Source organism: Scylla paramamosain, chromosome 35 (genome assembly GCF_035594125.1).
Source record: "Scylla paramamosain isolate STU-SP2022 chromosome 35, ASM3559412v1, whole genome shotgun sequence".
Lineage (NCBI taxonomy): Eukaryota > Metazoa > Arthropoda > Malacostraca > Decapoda > Portunidae > Scylla > Scylla paramamosain.
The window spans coordinates 14,262,143-14,286,663 of NC_087185.1; the positions used below are offsets into that span (position 1 = coordinate 14,262,143).

General features: G+C 39.7%; 1 protein-coding gene across 1 annotated transcript in view; it reads right to left on the reverse strand.

Annotated features, from left to right (window-relative positions):
• LOC135090681 (uncharacterized) overlaps window positions 1–24,521 on the reverse strand; it is a 135,407-nt gene that overhangs the window by 75,585 nt on the left and 35,301 nt on the right. The window contains exon 2 of the mRNA XM_063987680.1: window positions 6,080–6,232. Coding sequence (XP_063843750.1) covers window positions 6,080–6,232 — 153 coding nt within the window. The remainder of the gene's footprint in view (window positions 1–6,079; window positions 6,233–24,521) is intronic.

Consider the following 24,521-nt stretch of genomic DNA (forward strand, 5'->3'; position numbering starts at 1 on the left):
AGAGAATACGAAATGACAGCTGGGAAGAGATAAAAGGAAAGAAAGGAGAGAAGAAAGGAACGGAAGCAAGATAAAAGCCATGAGAAGATGCAAGAATGCTGAGAAAAGAGAGGATTGGAGAAAAGATAAAGAAAACGAGGAGCGGTAAAGAGGTCAAGAAAAGGTGTATCAGAATGGCAAAAGGAGAAAGGAAGAAAGGAGAGAAAGAAGAGAGAAAGGGGAGAATAAAATGAGAATGCTGGAAAGAGAAACGAAAGGAGAGAAACAAAAAAGTAAACAGAAGAGAAACGAGAGAACATGAAGAGATGGAGAGAAAGAGAAAGGAAAGGAAACCAAACCAAACCAAACGCAAGGCAATGAGGGAGAAGAGATGTTGAAACTGGAATTAACACATAACTAAGAAAGGTGGAATAAAGAAAGATGGAATAAATACGAGAAGGCGATGAAAAGTACTTAGACGTATTGAAAGAGAAGAAACACACAGGAGGAGGGTGGAAAGGCTACATTGGGCGTGGGCGTGGAGGAGTCCCTGCAGAGGCGTGGTGAGGCGAGGAGTGGAGCCTTGAGCAAAGAAAAGGACACCCCAGACTGCATAAATATCAAACTTCCTACAAAATATCATGGAAAGTTTGGAGGAGAAATATTGGTGTTCAGTGACTGTGGTGCTCGACTGCTGGCAACTCAAGCCGAAGGGGAGGCGCCGAGTGTGTTCAAGTAAGCGCTGCACCTAGCTGAAGATCATGCTTGCGGTGAACTTGTCATTTGTACCAATATTCAGAAATGTTGTTCTTACGTGGGAGTTGTTTTCAAAGGCCACAAAACTAATAAGATTTTTTTTTTATTTATTTATTTCATTTTTTTTATCTATTTATTTATTTTATTTTTTTTATATTTTTTTTTTTTTTTTGCTATTAATGACACTAAATACTTCTTAACCCTTTCACTGCTACACGACACAATTAGCATCACCAGAAGCAATGCGTGAAGTCTTTATAAGCATCTACAAGAAAGTTGGCGATGAAAAAAAAGAATATATTTTGCAATTTCTTCCCAGTACAAAGATTGCAGGTGGCTGTAGAACAAGTTAAGATGTTTCAGTGACTGGTGTACCAAGTGGCAGTCAAAGGGTTAAACTATTAGTAGAATCGTGAAAAAATTAAAAACCTCATTAACCTTCCCTAAAGCACGCCAAAGTATTCGTGATATGACGTTGGAGTGTTTGAGAATTGGTGCCTTGATCCGATCCGACCCAAAGCTTTTTTTTTTCCCCCCGCTTCCTGCAGTGTGTAAATGTAGCTGGGCAATTTTTCATCTCCAGTTTCTATAAATGACATGGGAGAATTAATTTTGATGCGTTTGGAATATCAACGATTGGCTTCTTAAATCAAAATATCAACTTTATACAAGATTCAATGCATTCTCTCTCTCTCTCTCTCTCTCTCTCTCTCTCTCTCTCTCTCTCTCTCTCTCTCTCTCTCTCTCTCTCTCTCTCTCTCTCTCTCTCTCTCTCTCTCTCATCTCCTTTCGCCATTTCCTTAGCGTCAGAGGTTGGTTCCATGTGCGAGTCTCTTATATTTGTTTCCTGGCAACTAATGAACTAACAAACTCGTCGAGCTGAGATCCGGTAAGTAATATGAATCAAATGTGCTTACATGAATGAGCAAAAAAGATTCAATTCCTCCCATACAAGCGCAAATTACAGGATTAGCAATTATGCGTCCACTTCCCTGCAATTTTAACACACTAAATTTTGTCCCAGCAAGAGCGAAGGTGTAACATTAAACGTAGAGTTGAACTTTCTGTGAAATGTATATAGAACAGCCTCGTCTCTGGCAAAGTTTTGAGTTGGGTCGACATGAAGTTCAGTAATATGCTGGGTATCTCTTAACAAACTCGTATTTTGCATTTCTTTTGGCATAGGACAACTACCAAGCTTCAGGATGAGAAAATGACCTTTTTATAAACAACAAGTTTGCTACGAATGATACAATAAATGCACATCCCTTCAGTATTCAAGAACTTTCAGCCACTAAATGTTTCCTCTGAGGCTGGACACATTCCAGTGAACACATGATTCAATATACATAGAGTGATAAGTGTAATAGACCGCTGACTCGGAAAAAAAAGTGAGTTACAGCGAGTTATCAATTGTGTGTGAAGGCGCTGCTGAGTGTTCATGCTCTTGGTGGGTGTTCTGTGCTGCCTGTAGCGACGCTCCTTCATCGCTCTCATGGCATTTCGCTGGTTATAAATGAAGTGATAAATTTTGCCTGCGTACATCTGACACATTACTGATTGGCAGCTTAAATATCAACTCAAGTCAAGATCCAACGGAATATTTTCGCTCACTGCGCCGCGTAAACCAACCAAAACGTTTCAACATTTCTCGCATCGTTCATCGCATGTTTTTGTAAGTGACTTGGGGAATTTACTTTGAAACGTGTGGTGCATCATGAAGAGCTGTGTACATATGAACGCAACGTAAGAGTCAATGGAATATTTTCCCTCGCTGCAACACATAAGTCCTATTAAATATTTCTCAGAGATTTCTTGCACTTTTTTTTTTTTTTAAGTGACATGGAGAATTTAGATTATATGAGTTGTCATATGTTAATACAAGTACAAGATCCAATGAAATTCCCTCGCATGCTAAAGTCCACGAATCTTATAAACAGTGACTCACTCACAGTTTACAACAGACTTCAGTGACGCTAGAAACTTAACCTTGATACGTCTGACATTAATAATTAGTTACCGGAAAGAAAAAAAAAAAAAATTAGAACAAGAATCAGCACAATTTTTTCACTTCCTGCACTTCGTGAATCCAATAAAGATATTTCTCAGAAGGTTCATCCCATGTATTTTTAAGTGATATGGCGAGTTTATTGTTGATATGCCTGACATATTCACGATGAGCTGCTTAACTGCAAACTAAATACACCATTAAGCTAATTACAACAGATTAATAGCGTCCGTGGCTGGCTGAGACACACATTAGCCTGGCTGCCTACACCGGGACAACGGAAAATGGAATAATCTAGGAAACAGAGTCTAGTGTATGCCCAGTTCGATATACACTGCCTCGCAACACTCTCTCCTCGTGCCAACAGTTTGTAAGAGTTTGGCAGCGCTACTCTGGTGAATTTGTTTGCTTTCAAGTGGTTGGTAGAACTTGTGAACATTTTTTTTTTCCTCTCATTCCCTGGCCTTTACAAAATATTCCTTCAAATAATCATTACTACTTGCCTAACTTTTCTTTCTATTAATAACTTCTAAACACTTGATTGTAAAATAAATACTTAAAAAATTGTTTGAGAATATTTTTTCTTCCCTGGGCACAACAAAATATTCGAGATAATAATTACCGTATTTTTAAACCAATCTTTTTCTTTCTATTAATTAATCTATTAAGAGATAGAAAGGAATTGGTTCTCAGAGTGGCAGATGAATGGAACAGACTCAGTAATTAGGCTGTTAGTGCTGAGTCATTAGGAAGCTTTAAAAGATTAGAGAAATTTATGGATGGGAACGATAGGTGGAAATAGGCAGGTGTGTTTCATACATGGACAGCCACGTGTAGGCCTAATGGCTTCTTGTAGCTTCCTTTATTTTCGTATGTTCTTATGTTCTAATCGCTTCTTATCACTTCATAAAAAACAAAATACCCATTACACTTTTTCTTATTTATTTTCTTATTTATTTGTATACCCACTTCCCACAATTCACGGCAAAACTGACAACAACAGTACCAGACTCACAACACTTTGAACTCTGTACACTTTTACAACTTTTCCAGGTAAAACTATGACTTAGCATCCTTCACGTTCCCTTTCTTTTCTTGAGGATGGAAGAGCGCCAAGGCTGACTATAAAAAGCAGCGTCCCGTCCCTCCGAAGCGTTAGTAATCTGATTTAACACGCACCAGATGTCACACACCGATTCTTGGACGAGGAACAACACCCAAACACTCCAAATGTCCACCAAATTATAGATTAAAAAAAATAAATAAATGTTTCAAGCGAGCCACAAAGATGCTCTAATCGTAAAAGAAATGGAACAAGTAATTTTCCAAGTGAATTAGATGTAATCAGGTGTAATTGACAGGTAGAGCCGCCCAAACACCTGAACAGGCCAATCTAGGCATCGGGAAAGGAGAAAACTACAGGTGTTACAATATTTTCATCAGGATTAAAGTCCAACGCGCGAGAAAATGAAACACGACACACGAGGATGTCAAGGTAGCTACTTGGTGAGTCAGTCTGAGCAAGATTCACTCCCAGACTACTAAAAGCTTACCTGAGGAGAGGCCGCAGCTTAAGTAAGACTCTCTCTCTCTCTCTCTCTCTCTCTCTCTCTCTCTCTCTCTCTCTCTCTCTCTCTCTCTCTCTCTCTCTCTCTCTCTCCCTTGCCATTCCATTTTCAGTGTAATTCCATCCAGTTCTATCTTCCTACGTAGCTTTTCCTTCCTTTTAAATATTAATGCGTGTCTTGTAACTCCCTAGCACGTCTTTCAATAATTTAACTCTCTCTCTCTCTCTCTCTCTCTCTCTCTCTCTCTCTCTCTCTCTCTCTCTCTCTCCTCTCTCTCTCTCTCTCTCTCTCTCTCTCTCTCTCTCTCTCTCCCATTAGCTCCTCCGATTCGTTACTGATTCTGTCCTCTCTCCCATTCTTCTTCCCTTCTTTTATCACCCCTTGCCGCGTTTCCCTCTCTTCCCCCATCCATTATGATCCTCTGCTTGCCCCTCCCCATCAAGCACAACCCCTTTCCTTCCCCTTTCCTCCCCTTCCCTCACTCCTCTACTCTGCCCTAACTTTGCTTTTTAATCTAGCCGGACTTATTTCAACCAACTGTTCTTTTACTTACACATTTAAATTTTTCTACTTTTCTCTTTTTAATTCTCTCGTTCGCAATATCTCGATCTGTCTTCATCTACTGCTTTTTATCATGTCTTCTTTCTCTATCTTCTTTTTCGCTCCGTTTTTCTTATCTACCGTATTCATCAAGTCATTTTTTTCTTTCCTCTTTTGTCTACACCGCGTTTCAGATTTCCTATTTCGACTCTATTTTATTTTTTCTGTCTTTTTTCTCTCATCTTTCATTTACAGCACGTCTCATTTTTCCTATTTCGACTCTCTTAATTTTTCTCTCCCTTTTTCTCTCAGATTTTATATTTTGACGTTTTTATTTATTTTTTTTTTTTTTTTTCACTCTCTCTCCCTTCCCTCTTATACACAATACTTCGAATGCTCACCTCCTTGTCGTCCCTTGTATTTTCAATCCCTTCCCTCATACACTAGTGCTGTCCTATCTCTTATATTAGCAGTTACAGTTACAGTATGTTACGTAATCAAACAGCCTTGAAAGAATTGTTGGTGTTTGTTGTCTTTTATAATCTGCCACACTAATTTCTTCACCTTATGCAGCAGCCTTTCAATACCTCCATTTTCCAGGTTCATTTTCTCAAGGTTTTTCTCTGTCTGTAAAATTTCTCAGTTGTATTTTGTCTCCTTTGTCCTCCTTTCTCCACCTTCTTTATCTCCGCTAATCCTCAAGTCATTTTCTCACTGCTTTCCTCTCATCTACAACATTTCTCAAGTCAATTTTTTCACCAGGATGTTATTTATTTATTTATTATTATTTTTTTTTCAGCTCCCTTCCCCATTTACGCTAATCCTCAGGTCCCATTTCTTGTTCCAGCCTCCCATTTCCCTTCCCTATGTCCTTAACAGCACCTCTTTCTCTCCCTTTACCCTAGTTCCATTCTCTCATTTCTCACCCCGTGACTCTGCCCTTCTCCCATCTCTTCTTTCTTGTCCCATTCCCCTCCCCTTGTTACTTGTCCCTTGTTCCTCTCATCCCTTTCTTGTCTCTCCCTATTTGCTTTCCTTCTCAATTCCCCTTTCCAATCCTAATTTCTAATCCTCCTTTCTTGTCTCACTCCATCTTCCGTCCTTCCCAATCTCCCTTCTTGTTTTGTCCCATCTACCCTTATTCTCCCCCTTTCTCGGCATGTCCCTCTATTCTTCCTCCTATCTCCCCTTTCTCGTCCTCCTCATCTTCCCACTCGCCCCTACTCACACTTGGACTGAATGGTGTCAGGCGCAGGGCTCTCGTCGTCGTCCTCCTCCTCCGGCTTCGCTGTGAGGTCTTGGAAGTTAACGATGAACATGCACGTGTCGCCATCCTCGTTCTTGATTGGGTACAGCGTTGTCTGACACATGAACTTCGTCCCTGCAAGGAGAAAGGAAGGACGGAGAGGTGAGTGAGGGATGGCAAGGTTAAGGAGTGTGTGTGGTGTGTGTGTGTGTGTGTGTGTGTGTGTGTGTGTGTGTGTGTGTGTGTGTGTGTGTGTGTGTGTGTGTGTGTGTGTGTGTGTGTGTGTGTGTGTGTGTGTGTGTGTGTGTGTGTGTGTGTGTGTGTGTGTGTGTGTGTGTGTGTGTGTGTGGTGTGTGTGTGTGTGTGTGTGTGTGTGTGTGTGTGTGTGTGTGTGTGTGTGTGTGTGTGTGTGTGTGTGTGTGTGTGTGTGTGTGTGTGTGTGTGTGTGTGTGTGTGTGTGTGTGTGTGTGTGTGTGTGTGTGTGTGTGTGTGTGTGTGTGTGTGTGTGTGTGTGTGTGTGTGTGTGTGTGTGTGTGTGTGTGTGTGTGTGTGTGTGTGTGTGTGTGTGTGTGTGTGTGTGTGTGTGTGTGTGTGTGTGTGTGTGTGTGTGTGTGTGTGTGTGTGTGTGTGTGTGTGTGTGTGTGTGTGTGTGTGTGTGTGTGTGTGTGTGTGTGTGTGTGTGTGTGTGTGTGTGTGTGTGTGTGTGTGTTGTGTGTGTGTGTGTGTGTGTGTGTGTGTGTGTGTGTGTGTGTGTGTGTGTGTGTGTGTGTGTGTGTGTGTGTGTGTGTGTGTGTGTGTGTGTGTGTGTGTGTGTGTGTGTGTGTGTGTGTGTGTGTGTGTGTGTGTGTGTGTGTGTGTGTGTGTGTGTGTGTGTGTGTGTGTGTGTGTGTGTGTGTGTGTGTGTGTGTGTGTGTGTGTGTGTGTGTGTGTGTGTGTGTGTGTGTGTGTGTGTGTGTGTGTGTGTGTGTGTGTGTGTGTGTGTGTGTGTGTGTGTGTGTGTGTGTGTGTGTGTGTGTGTGTGTGTGTGTGTGTGTGTGTGTGTGTGTGTGTGTGTGTGTGTGTGTGTGTGTGTGTGTGTGTGTGTGTGTGTGTGTGTGTGTGTGTGTGTGTGTGTGTGTGTGTGTGTGTGTGTGTGTGTGTGTGTGTGTGTGTGTGTGTGTGTGTGTGTGTGTGTGTGTGTGTGTGTGTGTGTGTGTGTGTGTGTGTGTGTGTGTGTGTGTGTGTGTGTGTGTGTGTGTGTGTGTGTGTGTGTGTGTGTGTGTGTGTGTGTGTGTGTGTGTGTGTGTGTGTGTGTGTGTGTGTGTGTGTGTGTGTGTGTGTGTGTGTGTGTGTGTGTGTGTGTGTGTGTGTGTGTGTGTGTGTGTGTGTGTTTTACGTAGAAGGGAGTGAAAAAGACGAAGCGAAGGAGAAAGAGAGGCGAATGAGGAAGGTTAAGGCTTGTTGTTGTTGTTGTTGTTGTTGTTGTTGTTGTTGTTGCTGTTGTTGTTGTTGTTGTTGTTGTTGTTGTTGTTGCTGTTGTTGTTGTTGTTGCTAAAGACACACACCGGAGAGAAGGAGGAAGGATATTATTATTATGGAACGGTACGATTTTGAAGACCAACCTTTCTTTTTTTTCCTTTTTCTTTTTCTACATAAGATTGCCACTAGCCTAGGACACGAAAAGTCATAAAATAAAAAAAATAAAAAAAAAAAAAAAAAAAAAACACATTCAAAGTTGCAGTAAATAAAGAGTACAGTTACAAGAAAAGATTATCTGAAATTCTATGCCACTTGTCTTGAATCTCTCCATCTTGAAACAACTCAAGTCAAAGGTAGGAAGACATACTGAAGCAGACAAACATTAGTATTATTATTTTTTTTTTTTTAATGGCGTGGAAAGGAGTGAAAGAAAAAAAGTCATGAGAAAGGATAATATTAAGAATAACTTATGTAACATGTAATAGAAAAATACAAGTAAATGATACACAAAAAGATTAAAAATATGATAAAAAAAAAATACGGACTGTGAGGAGTGAAGGGGAGAGACACACAAGGAACGCTAACAAATAAAAATACATGAAAAAGCAAGAAAGAATACGAAAAATGAAGGAGAAAATGCAGCAAATGAGGAGTGACAGGATTAAAGAAAACGCACAATGAAGCAAGAAGGAATACGATGTGAAAGAGAGAAAGAGGCAAATGAAAATAAAATAAAAGGCAGAATTAAAGAGCACATGAGCAAAAAAGAAAACAAAGACTGAAAGCGAATGATGAAAATGAGAAATGAGAGTATAAAAGAGAACACACGATAAAACATGTAAGGAATGAAGAAGAAGAAGAAGAAGAAGAAGAAGAAGAAGAAGAAGAAGAAGAAGAAGAAGAAGAAGAAGAAGAAGAAGAAGAAGAAGAAGAAGAAGAAGAAGAAGAAGAAGAAGAAGAAGAAGAAGAAGAAGAAGAAGAAGAAGAAGAAGAAGAAGAAGAAGAAGAAGAAGAAGAAGAAGAAGAAGATAAACGAGAAACGATATAAGGAAATCGTCTTTTATTTCGTGATTAGAAGACTTGCCACAAAAAAAAAAAAAAAAAAGCTTGATTGACGCTTAGAAAGGTCAGTAGGAAAAGGTTCGCATCCGGCTGCCCAATTTAGCTTCTGAGGCGACACGACACTCCCCTCTTGAAACAGTCCACGTCATAGGAAGGTGAAAACAGAAAATCAGCTTAAGAGTTTGTTTACCAGAGAAAGAGATGAGAGCAGTACTGGTTAACTCTCGAATCAGTAAGGTGGAAATACTACGAAATCAGACAATTCCAGAATTTACTAGTGAAACAGACGAGAGTGCAAGTTGTAGCTCTCATATCATTTACCAGTGAGAGATTAGAACAGAAGTACTAGTTAACTCATGGATCAGTAAAGTGGAAATACAACGAAATCACACAATTCCAGAATCTACTAGTGAAAGAGAAGAGAGTATATGTTGTAGCTAACTCTTACATCTGAGAAGTGAACATCATACAGAGTTTTATTTTATCAGTGAACAGTGAGAGAAGTAATGATTAACTGTGAGGCATACAAGAAAATTAGTCCCAGTTTACCAGTGAGCAATGAGAGTAGACGTACTGGTTAACTCACTCATTAGTAAGGCGGACATACAAAATTAGGCAGTTTCTGTTTACCAATGAGCAATGAGAGCATCAGTAAGGTACACAGCAAACAAAATAAGGCAGTCTCAGTTTACCAGTGAAAGATATAAAAGTAGAACTAGTTAGACCAAGCAATAGTAAGACGGACATCATAAAACACGGAGAAGGAATACGAAAAAGTGTTAAAAAAAAAAAGTAAAAATTAGCGGAAAAAAGAACACGGTAGCCTGGGAAGAAAATAGACACACATGACGAGTAAATTACTAAAAACGGGGAAAAAGATGCGAGGAAAAAAAAAAAAACACGCACATCTTTCGAACGGCAGAACAAAAGACAGGGAAGTGAAAAGAGAAAATGAATACGTAGACTTAAAGGAACGTCCTGGAGAGAGAAATGAAGAGAAACTCCAGCACCGCGAAATGTACCAGAGAGAGAGAGAGAGAGAGAGAGAGAGAGAGAGAGAGAGAGAGAGAGAGAGAGAGAGAGAGAGAGAGAGAGAGAGAGAGAGAGAGAGAGAGAGAGAGAGAGAGAGAGAGAGAGAGAGAGAGAGAGAGAGAGAGAGAGAGAGAGAGAGAGAGAGAGAGAGAGACTTAAGAGAGATACAATGTAATGAGGAAAATGAAGAGAAGTGAGAAGGGTAACGAGAAAATAAAAGCAAGATAAATAACGAAAGAAGAGACGAAATGAGAAGAAATGAGGGAAGAGAGAAGGAAAATGTCAAGAAAATGAGGGATGGGAGAGGAGAAATTAGAAGACCAGTCCCGGGAAGAGATATACTGAAAAGAGAAAATAAGTAAAGAAAAGGAGAGAGAGAAGGGAGATGACAAGAGGAAGGCCACCCTGACGTCTCGGAGGAAAAACGAAGACAACAAATAGGAAAAAAATCGAAAAATCTTTAAAATAAATACAAAAAACAGATATGAAATGGACAGCTGTTTTAAAGGAGACAAACTGACGCTGAGGAAACACACGGAAACGAGAATCATCTGCGAATTTCCGAAAAAAGGGGAAAAAAATTAGAAAATGTAGGGGATCGTTTAGGACGGAAAGAAAAATACCCTTTAAAAGACGAAAGAGGAACGGACAGACACCAATTTCCCTCACCAATCCCCGTCAGCCTCTTTATTGTTGTTCTCTCTCTCTCTCTCTCTCTCTCTCTCTCTCTCTCTCTCTCTCTCTCTCTCTCTCTCTCTCTCTCTCTCTCTCTCTCAGTATAATCCTCTTGCCTCCGTAACGAACCAATCCATCACTCAGCTCATCTATCCACGGCAACTGTGCTGTCCATCCACCTATCCATTCACTCATCCACCTAACCATCCATTCACTCATCCACCCAACCATCCATTCATTCATCCAACCAACCATCCATTCATCCACCTAACCATTCATTTGCCCATCCACTTAACCATCCATTCATCCACCTAACCATCCATTTGCCCATCCACCCAACCATCCATTCATCCACCTAACCATCCATTTGCCCATCCACCTAACCATCCATTTGCCCATCCACTTAACCATCCATTCACTCATCCACCCAACCATCCATCCATTTGTCCATCCACCTGACCATCCATTTGCCCATCCACTTAACCATCCACTCGCCCATCCATACAGGAACAATTGTAAATAAAAATGGTTGTGGACAGCATGAACGTGACCCAGAATCCACCATACTACGAACACACACACACACAAACACACACACACACACACACACCTACACACACACACACACACACACACACACACACATTGTCCACCTTCCCACAAACTCCCATTCCATTTTAGCCTCTATAGGACCACCATTAAACTACCGTAGACCCCCTTTCCCATCACCCCCTCCCCCATCACCATCTTCCTTTTCTTTCTTCACACTCCTTCAATGCCCCATCCTCCCTTCCCCGTATCCCGCATCCTCTCCCTCACGCCCTCCATCACCATTACCAGGCGTCCTTCAACCCCCTACGACGCCCCGAGACCCAAAGGACACCAGCACTCCCCAGGATTACCGCGTCAAAAGGCTACTGGAGGAGGCGAAGACGGGGAGGAATGGGATGACTAAATGTAAGAGATGATTACGACGTCTACGATGAGAGATTACAGAGGAGGGAGGGAGGGAGAGAGAGAAGGAAGGAAGGAAGGAAGGAAGGAAGGAAGGAAGGAAGGAAGGAAGAGAAGAGAAGAGAAGAGAAGAGAAGAGAAGGAAGAGAAGAGAAGAGAAGAGAAGGGAAGGGAAGGGAAGGGAAGGGAAGAGAAGAGAAGAGAAGAGAAGAGAAGAGAAGAGAAGAGAAGAGAAGAGAAGAGAAGAAAAGAGAAGAGAAGAGAAGAGAAGAGAAGAGAAAGAGAACAGAAGAGAACAGAAGAGAACAGAACAGAACAGAACAGAACAGAAGAGAAGGAAGGGAAGGGAAGGGAAGGGAAGGGAAGGGAAGGGAAGGGAAGGGAAGGGAAGGGAAGGGAAGGGAAGTGAAGGGAAGGGAATAGAAGAGAAGAGAAGAGAAGAGAAGAGAAGAGAAGAGAAGAGAAGAGAAGGGAAGGGAAGGGAAGGGAAGGGAAGGGAAGGGAAGAGAATAGAAGAGAAGAGAAGAGAAGAGAAGAGAAGGGAAGGGAAGGGAAGGGAAGGGAAGGGAAGGGAAGGGATGGGATGGGATGGGAGGGAATGAGAGGGAACAGAAGAAAAGAATAAAAGAAAGGGAAAATAAAGTAAAGAAAAAAACTAAGAACGATGGATGAGTAGGAGACAACAACAACAACAACAACAACAACAACAACAACAACAACAACAACAACAACAACGAGGAGGAGGAGGAGGAGGAGGAGGAGGAGGAGGAGGAGGAGGAGGAGGAGGAGGAGGAGGAGGAGACTGCGAGAAATGAAGATGATATAAGAAGAAAATTCGAAAAAAACAAACAAGAGGAAAATAATGAAGACGAACAACACGCCAACAATCCAAACACACACACACACACACACACACACACACACACACACACACACACACACACACACACACACACAGAGGGACAAGTGCAGACCTAAACCACACAAAACAACGGGATAAAACAAACAGCGTCGGATACTCCCCCAGCAGGCACGTCCCAAACAACGCCGAGTCAACACGAGGGCGAATCTCCGAGGATTATAAGGTTCAGCTGACGACCATGACTCAGGCCCAGCGCGGATAATGGGGAGGGAAGCTTATGGATGGGAAACAAAGGGGGAGATAGGCAGAAAGGGAAAGAACCAGCAGAGAAGAATTAGGAGAGAACTGACGAAGAGAGGAATGAAAAAAAAAATTGTTTGTGCTTATGGAAAAGAAATAAAAGGAGAGATAGGCGGAAAAGGAAGAAAACTGGAGGAGAGAAGAATTAAGAGAGAAGTGAAGTTGAAGTGATAAAAAGGAAAGTTACGAATTGAAAAAAAAATTGTTTGTGCTTATGGAAGGGAAATAAAGGGAAAGAGAGACAGAAAGAGAAATACAACCAGCAGGGGAAAACCAAGAGAAATGAACGGCAGGAAGTTTGATGAATGAAAAGAGGGAAAGAAGGAGATGAATGGAAGAAGGGAAAGAGAGGGAAACGATGCTTATCAGAGAAACTAAGGAAAAGAGGAAAAAGCAAAATAACTCCAGCGAAAAATTACAAGAAATGAACGGAAGCTGCACGAAAGAAAAAGAAGGATGGAAAAAAAGAAGCGTATTAAGGGAAAACAAAGGGAAATTTAAGAAAAAAAAAAAAAAAGGAAATAATACCAGCGGGGACGACCTAAGAGAAATTAAAAAAAGGAAGCTGGACGAATAAAAAAGAAAAGGACGGAGAGGAAAGGAAACAAATGGAAAAAAAAAGGAGAAAGCGAAAGAATAATGAAGTTTACTGAAAGGAAACAAAGTGAAAGATAAGCAAAACATTATGACTTAGTAGAACGGAACGGAAGCAACGTGAACGAATAAAAAAGAAATGGAGGGAGAGGAAAAGAAGACAAATGGAAAACAAAGGAAGGTGAAGAGAAGGAAACAAGTTTATTCAAGGGAAACAGAGAAGGTAAGCAAACAGGAAAGAACTTAAGAAACAGAAAGGAAGGAAAGAGGTCAGACGAATGAAAAAGGAAGCAAAAGAGGAAAAAAATACGTTTGTGGAAGGAAAGCAGGAGAGGAGAAGAGAAAACGAAAAAAAAAAAACTGAAGAATTTAGAAACATGAAGAGAGTGGAAATAAGGAGCTTGGCGAATTGAAAAGGAAAGGGGAGTGAGGAAATTGCTTTAATGGAACCCAATAGAGAGAAACAAGGAAAAATATAAGCTAGAAATTAGAAGAAAAAACGGAGAACAAAATATACAAATCAGGAAAAGAAGGAGAAAAGGAAAAAAGAACGGGAAATACTAAACAGGCCCAAAATTTACAATTAAGAGTTTTGGGAAAGAAAGAAGAGGAAACTGGGAAAATGAGAAAGGAAGAAAAACTAACACGGAAAGCAAAGAAAAGCAAAGGAAAAGAAAAAAAAGGAAAAGAAACAAATGGTGTAATGAAAAAGAAACTGGTGCTGAGAGATCTTAGAGAAAATAAAAGGAAGTAAAATAGTTGAATGTAAATATGGAAAAGTGAAAAAAGGGAGAAAGAAAGAAAGAAAAAGAAAGAAAGAAAGAAAGAAAGAAAGAAAGAAAGAAAGAAAGAGAAAAAAAGAAAGAAAGGAAACATAACTGGAAAAAAGAAGGAAAGAGAAAGGAAAAGGAAAAAGTGAGGAAAATAAGTAAATCACAATGAAAAAAAAGGGTAGGAAAGACTAAGGAAAACAAAAAAAAACTGGAGTAAGGAAAAAAAGGAAAATAAGTCAGTGAAGAAAGGAGCAGGAAATAGTAAGAAAAAATAAATAAATAACAGTGGAAAGACCAAGAAAAGTAAGGAAAAAACAAATTTAAGTCACAGAGAGGAAACTGAGACGAAAGAAGAACAGAGTAAATAAACAAATAGGGCAAAATGAAAAACAAAACTAAAAAAAAAAAACTGGAAAATATAAAGACAAACTGGGAACGGAAACAATTGGGGAAACAAAGGAAAGAAACAAAGAAACTAGACACAAAGAATAAAAAAAAGTTGTAATAGATGAAAAAATAAATAAATAAAATAAAGGATAGAAATGGGAAGGGAGGACTTTTAAATTGACCCTAAAGCGAATAATGGAAAACAGGAAATGTGAATAAATAAATAAAGAGAAAAAGAGTAATGAACAGAAAAAATGCCACCGTTGAAAGCAAGACATGATCGATGAGTGAGTGAATAAAAAGACGAACGAAGAGGAAGATAGAACGGAAAAGAAACGAGGGCAAACATGAAATTGAGCAAAAAGGACGAGAGAAAACGTAAACGATGAGCAAAATTGATTAAGGGGGAGGAACAAAGGGGAGACTAAATGGAAAATAATGAAGGAGAACTGGAGCAGGAAGATAAAATAAGAATAAATGGACAAAGGAAAAGATCAAAACTGTGCTGATACTTGAGAGAGAGAGAGAGAGAGAGAGAGAGAGAGAGAGAGAGAGAGAGAGAGAGAGAGAGAGAGAGAGAGAGAGAGAGAGAGAGAGAGAGAGAGAGAGAGAGAGAGAGAGAGAGAGACGTAAAATAGTAAACTGAATTACCAAAGTTATAGTATGTACAAGACAAAAAATATATATAACAGCACAACACACCACCACCACCACCACCACAACAACAACAAAAAGAACAACAAGAACAAGACATTAAAAAAAGATAACAAAAGGAAGAAAAAACAAGAACAAGATCAAGAATAAGACATGAAAACAAGGTAAAGATACAATTAACGAGCATGAAAACAGTGCACGACCCAAACAAAGAAGCAACACTGTATTCCCCCAAACAGCCACATCACAGACACGTCAGCGAAACACTGAACAAGTTTTGATTTCCTTTTACCGTTGAAGGAACGTGAGAGAGAGAGAGAGAGAGAGAGAGAGAGAGAGAGAGAGAGAGAGAGAGAGAGAGAGAGAGAGAGAGAGAGAGAGAGAGAGAGAGAGAGAGAGAGAAACATGGTAAAACTTGAAAAAATGGGGGAAAAACCGCGTGGGCAGGAAACAAAACGAAATCAAACGAAATTTCTGACACCACAAAAACCACAAACAAAAATACGAGATACAAACATTCAAAGAAAAACAACAAATAAAATAAATAAATAAATAAATAAATAAATAAATAAATAAATAAATAAATAAATAATAGGCGCATAAAACAAAACAATTAAAAACACTAAAAAAAAAAGAAAAAGAAACACTATTCACCAAACTAAATCAATAAACCCTGATCTCTAATAGTTCGTCATAAAATCTTACTAAAAAAATCTTCAGAAAACCTCAAGAAAAAGTCTGAAGGAAGGAAAAGCATCAGTCTGCCAGGTAAAGGAACACAATAACACAGTCTGCCAGGTAAAGGAACACAATAACACAGTCTGCCAGGTAAAGGAACACAATAACACAACAGTCTGCCAGGTAAGGAACACGATAAGTCTGCCAGGTAAAGGAACACAATAACACAGTCTGCCAGGTAAAGGAACACAATAACAGTCTGCCAGGTAAAGGAACACAATAACAGTCTGCCAGGTAAAGGAACACAATAACAGTCTGCCAGGTAAAGGAACACGATAAGTCTGCCAGGTAAAGGAACACAATAACACAGTCTGCCAGGTAAAGGAACAAAATAAGTCTGCCAGGTAAAGGAACACAATAAACACATACAAAATAGTCCTTTATAAAACATTACTAAGACAAAAAAAAACTCGAGAAAACCTCAAGAAAAAACGTGAAAGAGAGGAAAGAAAGTCTACCAAGTAAAAAAATAAAATAAATAAATACAAACATATAAAATAGTTCACTACAAAATCTTACTCATATAAGAACAAATTAATAAGAATACAAAACAAAAATTCGATAACTTCAAGAAAAAGACGGAAGGAAGAAGGGGAAGGCAACAATCTAACAAATAAAGAGACACAATAAACAACATATAAAGCAGCTCATCACAAAATTTTACTCAAATAAGAAAAAAAAAAGAAAAAAACTCAAGAGAACCACAAGATAAGCCTCGAGGATAAAGGAAAACACAATCTACCACACAAACATACAAAACCAAGCCAAACATTATGAACGAACATTACAAAATCCTGCCAAAGAAATAAAGAAAAAAATCAAGGCAAAAACAAGGTAAGCCAAGAGGAAAAGAGGAAAAAAAAAACACAAACTAACAAAAGAAACAAAAAACAATAACAAAAACAAACAAATAACACCAAACCAAAACCTTAAAAACAAATATCAAAACAAACCAAAACATTATAAGAAACAAAAAAATTAACCCCACCAAAAAAATAAATAAATAAAAAATTCAAGCCAGAGAGACACCCAGCAGGAAGGAAGGAAAGGAAGGGAACACAGGCAGCCACCTAAACGAGTGTCCGCGAAAAAGTCTAATCACTCCTTATAATTTGGTGAAGGTAATTGTCATTCGTGGATCTCCCAAAGCGGCGATGGGACGCGAGGAACGACCTGCCAATCAGTCTGAATGAGGTGCTTTGGCAGACACCCAGGAGGAGGAGGAGGAGGAGGAGGAGGAGGAGGAGGAGGAGGAGGAGGAGGAGGAGGAGGAGAAGTGGTGATTGCAGAAGTAACTATTGTGAAAAAGGAGAAGACGGAAGATGTGATAAAAGAGAGGAGAGGAGAGGAGGGGAGAGGAGAGGAAGAGTGAAGTGGTGATTGATTGTAGACGTAACTATTGTGAAAAAGAAGAGGGAAGATGTGATAAGGAGGAGGAGGAGGAGGAGGAGGACGAGGAGGAGGAGGAGGAGGAGGAGGAGGAGGAGGAGGAGGAGGAGGAGGGGTGGCAGACTAAGTATTGTGAAGGAGGGAGGAGAGGGAAACATGTGGTGTGAGGAAAGGATGGGATGAGAAGCGTTAAGTGGTAATGAAGAATGACTTGGGGAGGAGGAGGAGGAGGAGGAGGAGGAGGAGGAGGAGGAGGAGGAGGAGGAGGAGGAGGAGGAGGAGGAGGAGGAGGATCAGTGGTAGTTTCTTCTGAGAAAGGCGTCGACCTGTTTGCCAGAGAGAGAGAGAGAGAGAGAGAGAGAGAGAGAGAGAGAGAGAGAGAGAGAGAGAGAGAGAGAGAGAGAGAGAGAGAGAGAGAGAGAGAGAGAGAGAGAGAGAGAGAGAGAGAGAGAGAGAGACCCTGCATCACAAGTAACAAATCAACAAAACGAAATCCTTATGGTAAAATCTTACGACCAATTTCCTTCCACAAAAAAAAGATGAGCAAATCACCACGGAATATTTTAAAAAGTGACGCAGGAAACCATGGCCAAGTAGAGGAAGCGCCGCCCAGTAAATCACCACAAACTATTGCCCATAAAAAAACAGCCACACGGAAATCATAAACTCTGACCTAGAAACAGAGGGAAAAAATAATCAAACTTCTCAAAAATCAGATTCAGCTTAACACCATATGAAGAATGTAGGGGGAAGTAGTGATGGTGGTGGTGGTGGTAGTAGTAGTAGTAGTAGTAGTAGTAGTAGTAGTAGTAGTAGTAGTAGTAGTAGTAGTTGTTGTTGTTGTTGTTGTTGTTGTTGTTGTTGTTGTTGTTGTTGTTGTTGTTGTTGTTGTTAAACGAGAAAATACGTAACCGAAACACAAAAGTAACTTGACTTAGTTTTCCAATTCTACAGATCAATACCAGCTGTGCCATCTAAGTAAAAATAGCAGCAGCAGTAGTAGTAGTAGTAGTAGTAGTAGTAGTAGTAGTAGTAGTAGTAGTAGTAGTAGTAGTAGAAATTGTAATAGTAGTAGTAGTAATAAATTGTCACATAGTAGTAGTAGTAGTAGTAGTAGTAGTAGTAGTAGTAGTAGTAGTAGTAGTAGTAGTAGTAGTAGTAGTAGTAGTAGTAGTAGTAGTAGTAAATTGTCACACGCGCGCACGCGCGCGCGCGCGCACACACACACACACACACACACACACACACACACACACACACACACACACACACACACACACACACCATCTCTCGTAAAATTAATAATAATTTGCATTTCTGGACAAGCACATTTTATTTCCTTTTTCATTTCTGTATTTTTTTCTTTTTTTTTTTTTCCCTGGGTCTGCGCGGCCTGACCCAAAACACGGACATTCGTCACAGCCGAAGCACATTTGCATTCAAGAGGCAAGGAATTTACTGCGCTCCACCGCCGTAATAATAAAAGAAAGAAAAAACTAGAAAGAAAAATTCACATATAAGAATATAATAATAATATACTCCTTCACGGCTAAAATAAGCCACCGCAAAAATACAAACTTTATTCAGATCTAATGAGAACAAAGCTTCACGCTGCACTAACTTTAGCGATTCATTCCCGCGCTGAAATTTCCCTCCATTAAAAGTGGCGGTGTATGGCGTATAGACAGACACACACGGTCACTGATTCTGGTGCACATGTCTGTCTGGCGGTGTACATAACTGGCTGGGACATGAAAAAAGTGTACTTATATAACCAAGCTGGTATACACACAATGATAGCAGAAACACGCACATACATATACGTACACATACGGAGTGCAATAAAACGATCAGGTACACAGAATGACGTTACGTACATACATTCACTGTGTACGTAAATATATGAATATTCAGTAGGTGTGAAAATCCTGAAGCTGACGAGGCATTTGGCGGCATTGTGTGTGTGTGTGTGTGTGTGTGTGTGTGTGTGTGTGTGTGGCGATGGACGAAGGTCACACGAGGCGAAAAATATAACCATGACTAATAAAGAATATGAATTCAATAGAATGAGTTATGGAGTCCCACTAGTGACGTATAAAAGTGACTGGTTGAGTGACTGACTGATTGACTAATTGACAGATGGAGGCCACACGGGACAAAAAAAAAAAAAAAAGGAAACCGTATGAGAAATAAAGACTAGGAGTTTAATAGAATGAGTTATGGAGCATACCAATAACGTACTATGTGACTGACTGATTGACTGACCGACTGATTGAAGGCCATACGAGCTCGAAAAAAAGGAGCAAAACCATTGAAGAATATGAGTTTAATAGGCCAATAGCGTAGTAAGTGATTGACCGATTAACAGCTTGACTGACTGACTGATGGATGGATAGAACATTAACGAGGCAACAAGTCACATCATCACACGGAGCCTGAGTACCAAAACACGGCCACATGGCGCTGAGAAGACGAGTAGAACTTTAAACACACGTGGAAATAAACAGGTAGCAGGAAGGTGGTGGCAAGAATACTGCTATAGGCTATGACAGAAATGTCAGCGTTTTCATTTGTAGGCTAGGCTACGTTAATTAAGTTAGGCTAGGCTAGGCTACGTTAGGTTAAGTTCGGTTCTAATTAATTTGCTTTATTAATTTCACAGCTAATACTTTCATTGTGTAAATTACAATTCGAAAAAAGAAAAGAAAAAGATAATTTGCCCAAAGCCTAAAAATCAGTACGATATAGTTATTTTTATGATCCCTCAAGTTACGTTCCTACTTTATGTTCTTGTATCCGCTTTGCTCTTTCAGCACGACTGTTTTCAAAGGCCACAGAGATGATTAGGCGGATTCTCAAGTGTTTCTCCTGTTAATAATGTAGAAATCATGGTTAATCTATCTCTAGAGCCGTAAAAAGCCACTTGAGAGCTTATATAACCTTTTAAAAGTAGTACGGCGAAGAAGTGTTTCAATATAACCCTTGGGTGGTGGCGGAGAACGAGGGCGGTGACAAGGAGACACGTGGGCGATCTCAAGAGTCAAGCTACAAGGTTCATGATATTCCCTTGCCTCTCGTATTAAACTGAGCTGCCCTCCTTCCGTGTCCTCCCTTCTGTTCGCAACCTTAAGCCATGCAGTCAGAACATAATGAAGGATAATAATGGTTTAGCTTACGCGTGTAGCCTACGTTAACCTTCCTCCACGTGGCGTTACGTTAAGGCCCGCCACATCCTAACTTCACTCACATTAAACTCAAGATATCTACGTAATGCCAGTGTTTGAAAAGATTCTAACTCACGCACCTTATTTACCTTTTCTTCGTATCTTATTTGTCCGGGAGAAGTGGGAAGTAAAGGTGAGGATGACAGTGAAAGAGCGAGATTTTGTCAGGAGCCTTCAGCATACTACGTCGTGCAGTGGGATGACAGCTGGTGAGGAATAGTGACAGGAGATGGAGTAGGGATGATGGGTGACTCAAACGTAATAAATGACAGCTTCGATGCGCAAGGCGGGAAAAATGAATTAAAAATATGTAAATACGTTTTCTCTCCACTACTCTAATCTATGGCTCGTTGTTTTATTTAGGTTGTATGTAGTAATTACTATTGTGCTCTTATAAGCATCTCAGGCGCAGATATTTGTGTTGGTACTGTGACAAATTTTCCAGACGCTTTAGTATGACTGGAAACACGCACATAATGAAATAAATATGTATGTGTATGTAAGTGTGGGTCATTGAAAATTTATTAAGCACGAAATAAAGGACATACGACTGAAAAAAAAGGGCTGAAAAAAGTAAATCCTTGGCAATGTTTCCCGTGCCATCACTCTAGACGGGAGAAAAAAGGGAACGGTCGCATCAAAGAAAACGAGCTTCCTTCCTCCCGGCCAGAGCGCGGGAAACACGACACGAGCCAGAGAAAAACAAACAGATGAGGGTAATTCTAGACGTACTGCACGAAGACAGGATAGAAAAATACTTTACCTTCTCATTTTCGCGTCTACGTCAGGAGAGACACGGCATGAAGCAGAGAGCGATAAAGATTGAGGCATATTAACATGTTCTACTCTACTGGCCAAATACGAATAACAGAAGGGAAAAACATGGAGTGCCGCTGATCACTGTGAAGAGAGAGAGGTGGGAATGCTGCTGCGGTCCTTCCTCGTGTTTTCCAGTAAGGCAGTAAGCTGAGGAAGATAATGATGAGGAAAAAAATATTCCAGTCATTTGTCTCAGGAGAGTGCGATTTACCGTATGATACTTTCCTTTTGGCATCAGGGAAAACAAAAGTATGAGGCAAATGAGCATGAGGGTGTTGTTGCTGCCTCTACTCCACCGCTGCCAAAATAATAAACGAGGAAAAAGAAAAAATGAGGAAGCACAACAACAACAACATCAACAACATAACACAACAACAACAACAACAACAACAGCAACAACAACAACAACAACAACAATAACAGCAAACATGGATGATATGTGTAAGAGAAATGAAGACGTAACGATGGTGATGCCGTGGTGCTTGTCTTTCCTTTTCCAGTAGAGAAGAAAAGCTTTAGTTCCGCAAAAGATGATGGTGAGAGGAATGCAAGTTGTTCATCTGACCGAAGTGAAGATACGGTGATTGCGTCACTTTTGGTCACACTTTCCCTTCAGAATACCGAGATATGTTGGTTCAGCGAGAGAGAGAGAGAGAGAGAGAGAGAGAGAGAGAGAGAGAGAGAGAGAGAGAGAGAGAGAGAGAGAGAGAGAGAGAGAGAGAGAGAGAAGTAACTGATTTAACTAATCTAACCTAAACTAACTTAACCTAACCTAACCTAATTTATCTTAACATTAAACTAGGCTTATTAAGGACATGCGGTTAATCAGACGCCTGTTGTTACTTTAAAAAATAGTGACGGTACATTTTGGTTCTTCGAAAGATAACAATGAGTGAATTTAAACTAGAGGGATTAAAGGCAATGAGACCCTTGTTACTCTAAAAAAAAAAAAAAAAAAAAAAAAAACAGTGCCAATACGTGCGTTTTTGGTTCTGCGAAAGGTGACACTGAGTGAAAAATGACACATCGATGATTTGTCAGGAGGAAATGAAGACAGATAAAATCCATGTCTTTACTTTCCCTCGAGGACAACAACGCGATATTTTGGTTCGAAGGAAAATGACGAGGGAATAAATAAATCCCGCTGATCTGAGAAAAGAAGGACTGTAAGTAGTAAAGGGGGATATGACAGGAGTGAGGTAAGCAAAATTCTCAGGATCAGTAATCGGGGTAAATTTTGAAACAGTGAGTTCAAGATTGAAAAGTTATAAAAAAAAAGTAAGGAAATGGCTCTCAGATAAATTGGTAGATGAATGAAATGGACTTCGTAATGAGGTTGCTAGTTACACACTCTTATGAATGGGATGCCAGGTGGAAATAGATAGGTATGTTTCATAAAGGGACTGCCACGTGTATGTCTGACGGCTTCTTGCAACTTCCCATATTTTCTCTTAATCTTTAGACGTGGTGACAACGATATGATGCTGGGGTTCTTAATCTTACTTCTTATTTATTTATTTTACTTATTTATTTATTCATTTATTCTATTTATCAGTTTACTTTTATTTTTTTAATCTATTAAGAATAACGAAAGAAATTTCTGATTACACGAAAGACTGAGTAGGAAAGAAACGTTTTACATTAAGTTGTCTGTGGCAGCTCTGGAAATGTTGATCTGAAAGGATTATTGAAAACTGAGGACATTTTACTTTCTCTTATTTTCCTGTAAGACTGAATACTGTGTGGAAAAAGCCTCGTTATTTTGATCTGAGAATGAAAACCCTGCCTACCTTTCTTCCTCTTTCTTATTTCTTCATATATATCCTTCCCTTCTTTCATTCCTTAACGTTTTTTTTTCTCCTTTTCCATTTATTTAATTTTCCTTCCTCATCCTTGTCTTCATTTTGAAGCTGCAATTCTCGAGGGTCAATAAGAGAAATATGGCGATACTTTACTCTCTGAATGGTCTTGCTACTTAAGAATGTATCTGATGAAAATTATAGTAAAGAGAATGAGAATAAAGACAATTGATAATGCAAAGAGTAACAAACCCTACTTTTCTGGGAGAATTATTAAGATGAATATATCAATGCTTTGCTGCCTGAATGGTCTTGTTACTTAAAAATGTATCTGGCGTACACTAAAAGGTATGAAAATGAAGGTACTCGATAATCTAAACAATAACAAACCTTACAGTGATTCTTAATTTTTTTTTCTTTTTTTCTTTTTTTCTGAGAGGGATAACGGAAGAAGGGAGATGTTAAGATGCCACCTCTTCGCCACACTGTAATGGAGATATACCTTGGGGGATGCCAGGGATAAGGTTCTGAGTGGAGGGGGAAATAAAAGGCTCCAAAAATGTAACTACGCACTTTGTCGAGACAGGAATAAAAATATACAGGGCTGGTGTCTTCTGGTTCACAAATTGCATATAAAAAAGTTAGTACATCCCAAACTTGTCTTGAAGAGGAAGAAAATTACACTTCAAGTCTGACGATTACTGTTGAAATTTGTCTCTTTGCCACTCCTCCTTTATCCTCTCTTTCTTCCTCTTCCTTCTTTCTTCCTATGTAATCTTCCTTTCTCTTTCTTTACCTTACCTAATAAATTCTTTCTTCCTTTCTTTCTTTACCTGTCTTCTTCTTCATCCTTCATTGTATATATTCTTCCCGTCTCTCTTTCTTTACACCTCTTTTCTCTTCCTTCTCTTAATTTATTCTTCCATTCTCTATTTCCTTACTTTTCTTCTTTTTTTCTCCTTCCTCCTATTTATTCTTCCCTTCTTTCTTTCTTTACCTTTCTTCTTTTCCTTCTTCCTCCTATCTATTCTTCTCTTCTATCTTTCTTTCTTTCTTTGTTAGCTTTCATTTCTCCTTACCTATTCTCCCCTTCTTTGTTTTTCTTTACTTTCCTTCATCTCCCTCCTTTCTTCTAGTTATTTTTCACCTCCTTTCTTTATTTCTCCTTTTATACATACCGATTTATCTTATTTTCACCTCTTTCTCTATTTCTCCTTATCTATTCCCTCCTTCTTTCATCCTTTTCTTTTTTTCTTTAACTTTTTTTTTTCCATTAACCCAATTTTCCCTCACCATTCGTTTACATCTCTCTCTCTCTCTCTCTCTCTCTCTCTCTCTCTCTCTCTCTCTCTCTCTCTCTCTCTCTCTCTCTCTCTCTCTCTCTCTCTCTCTCTCTCTCCCTATTTATTCCTTCTCCCTTTCGTTTTTCACCACCACCACCACCACCACCACGTAGGAGTCAAATCCCAGACAACAACAGGAGGGAGAAATTTCCCTTTTTATCGTTTCCTTAATGGTGTTTTCCTGAACTGAGCTGCCACGCATCTTAACAAACGAGGATATCAAGCAAAAATAACACGAGACTTTACGTACCTTTATGGAAACCCCCCTACCATATATATAAACCACGCAAACAGTACGTTGTCAAGGGGGGAAAAAAAGGGATAATCTATGACCCCTACCACGACCCTTACTGCGACCCTT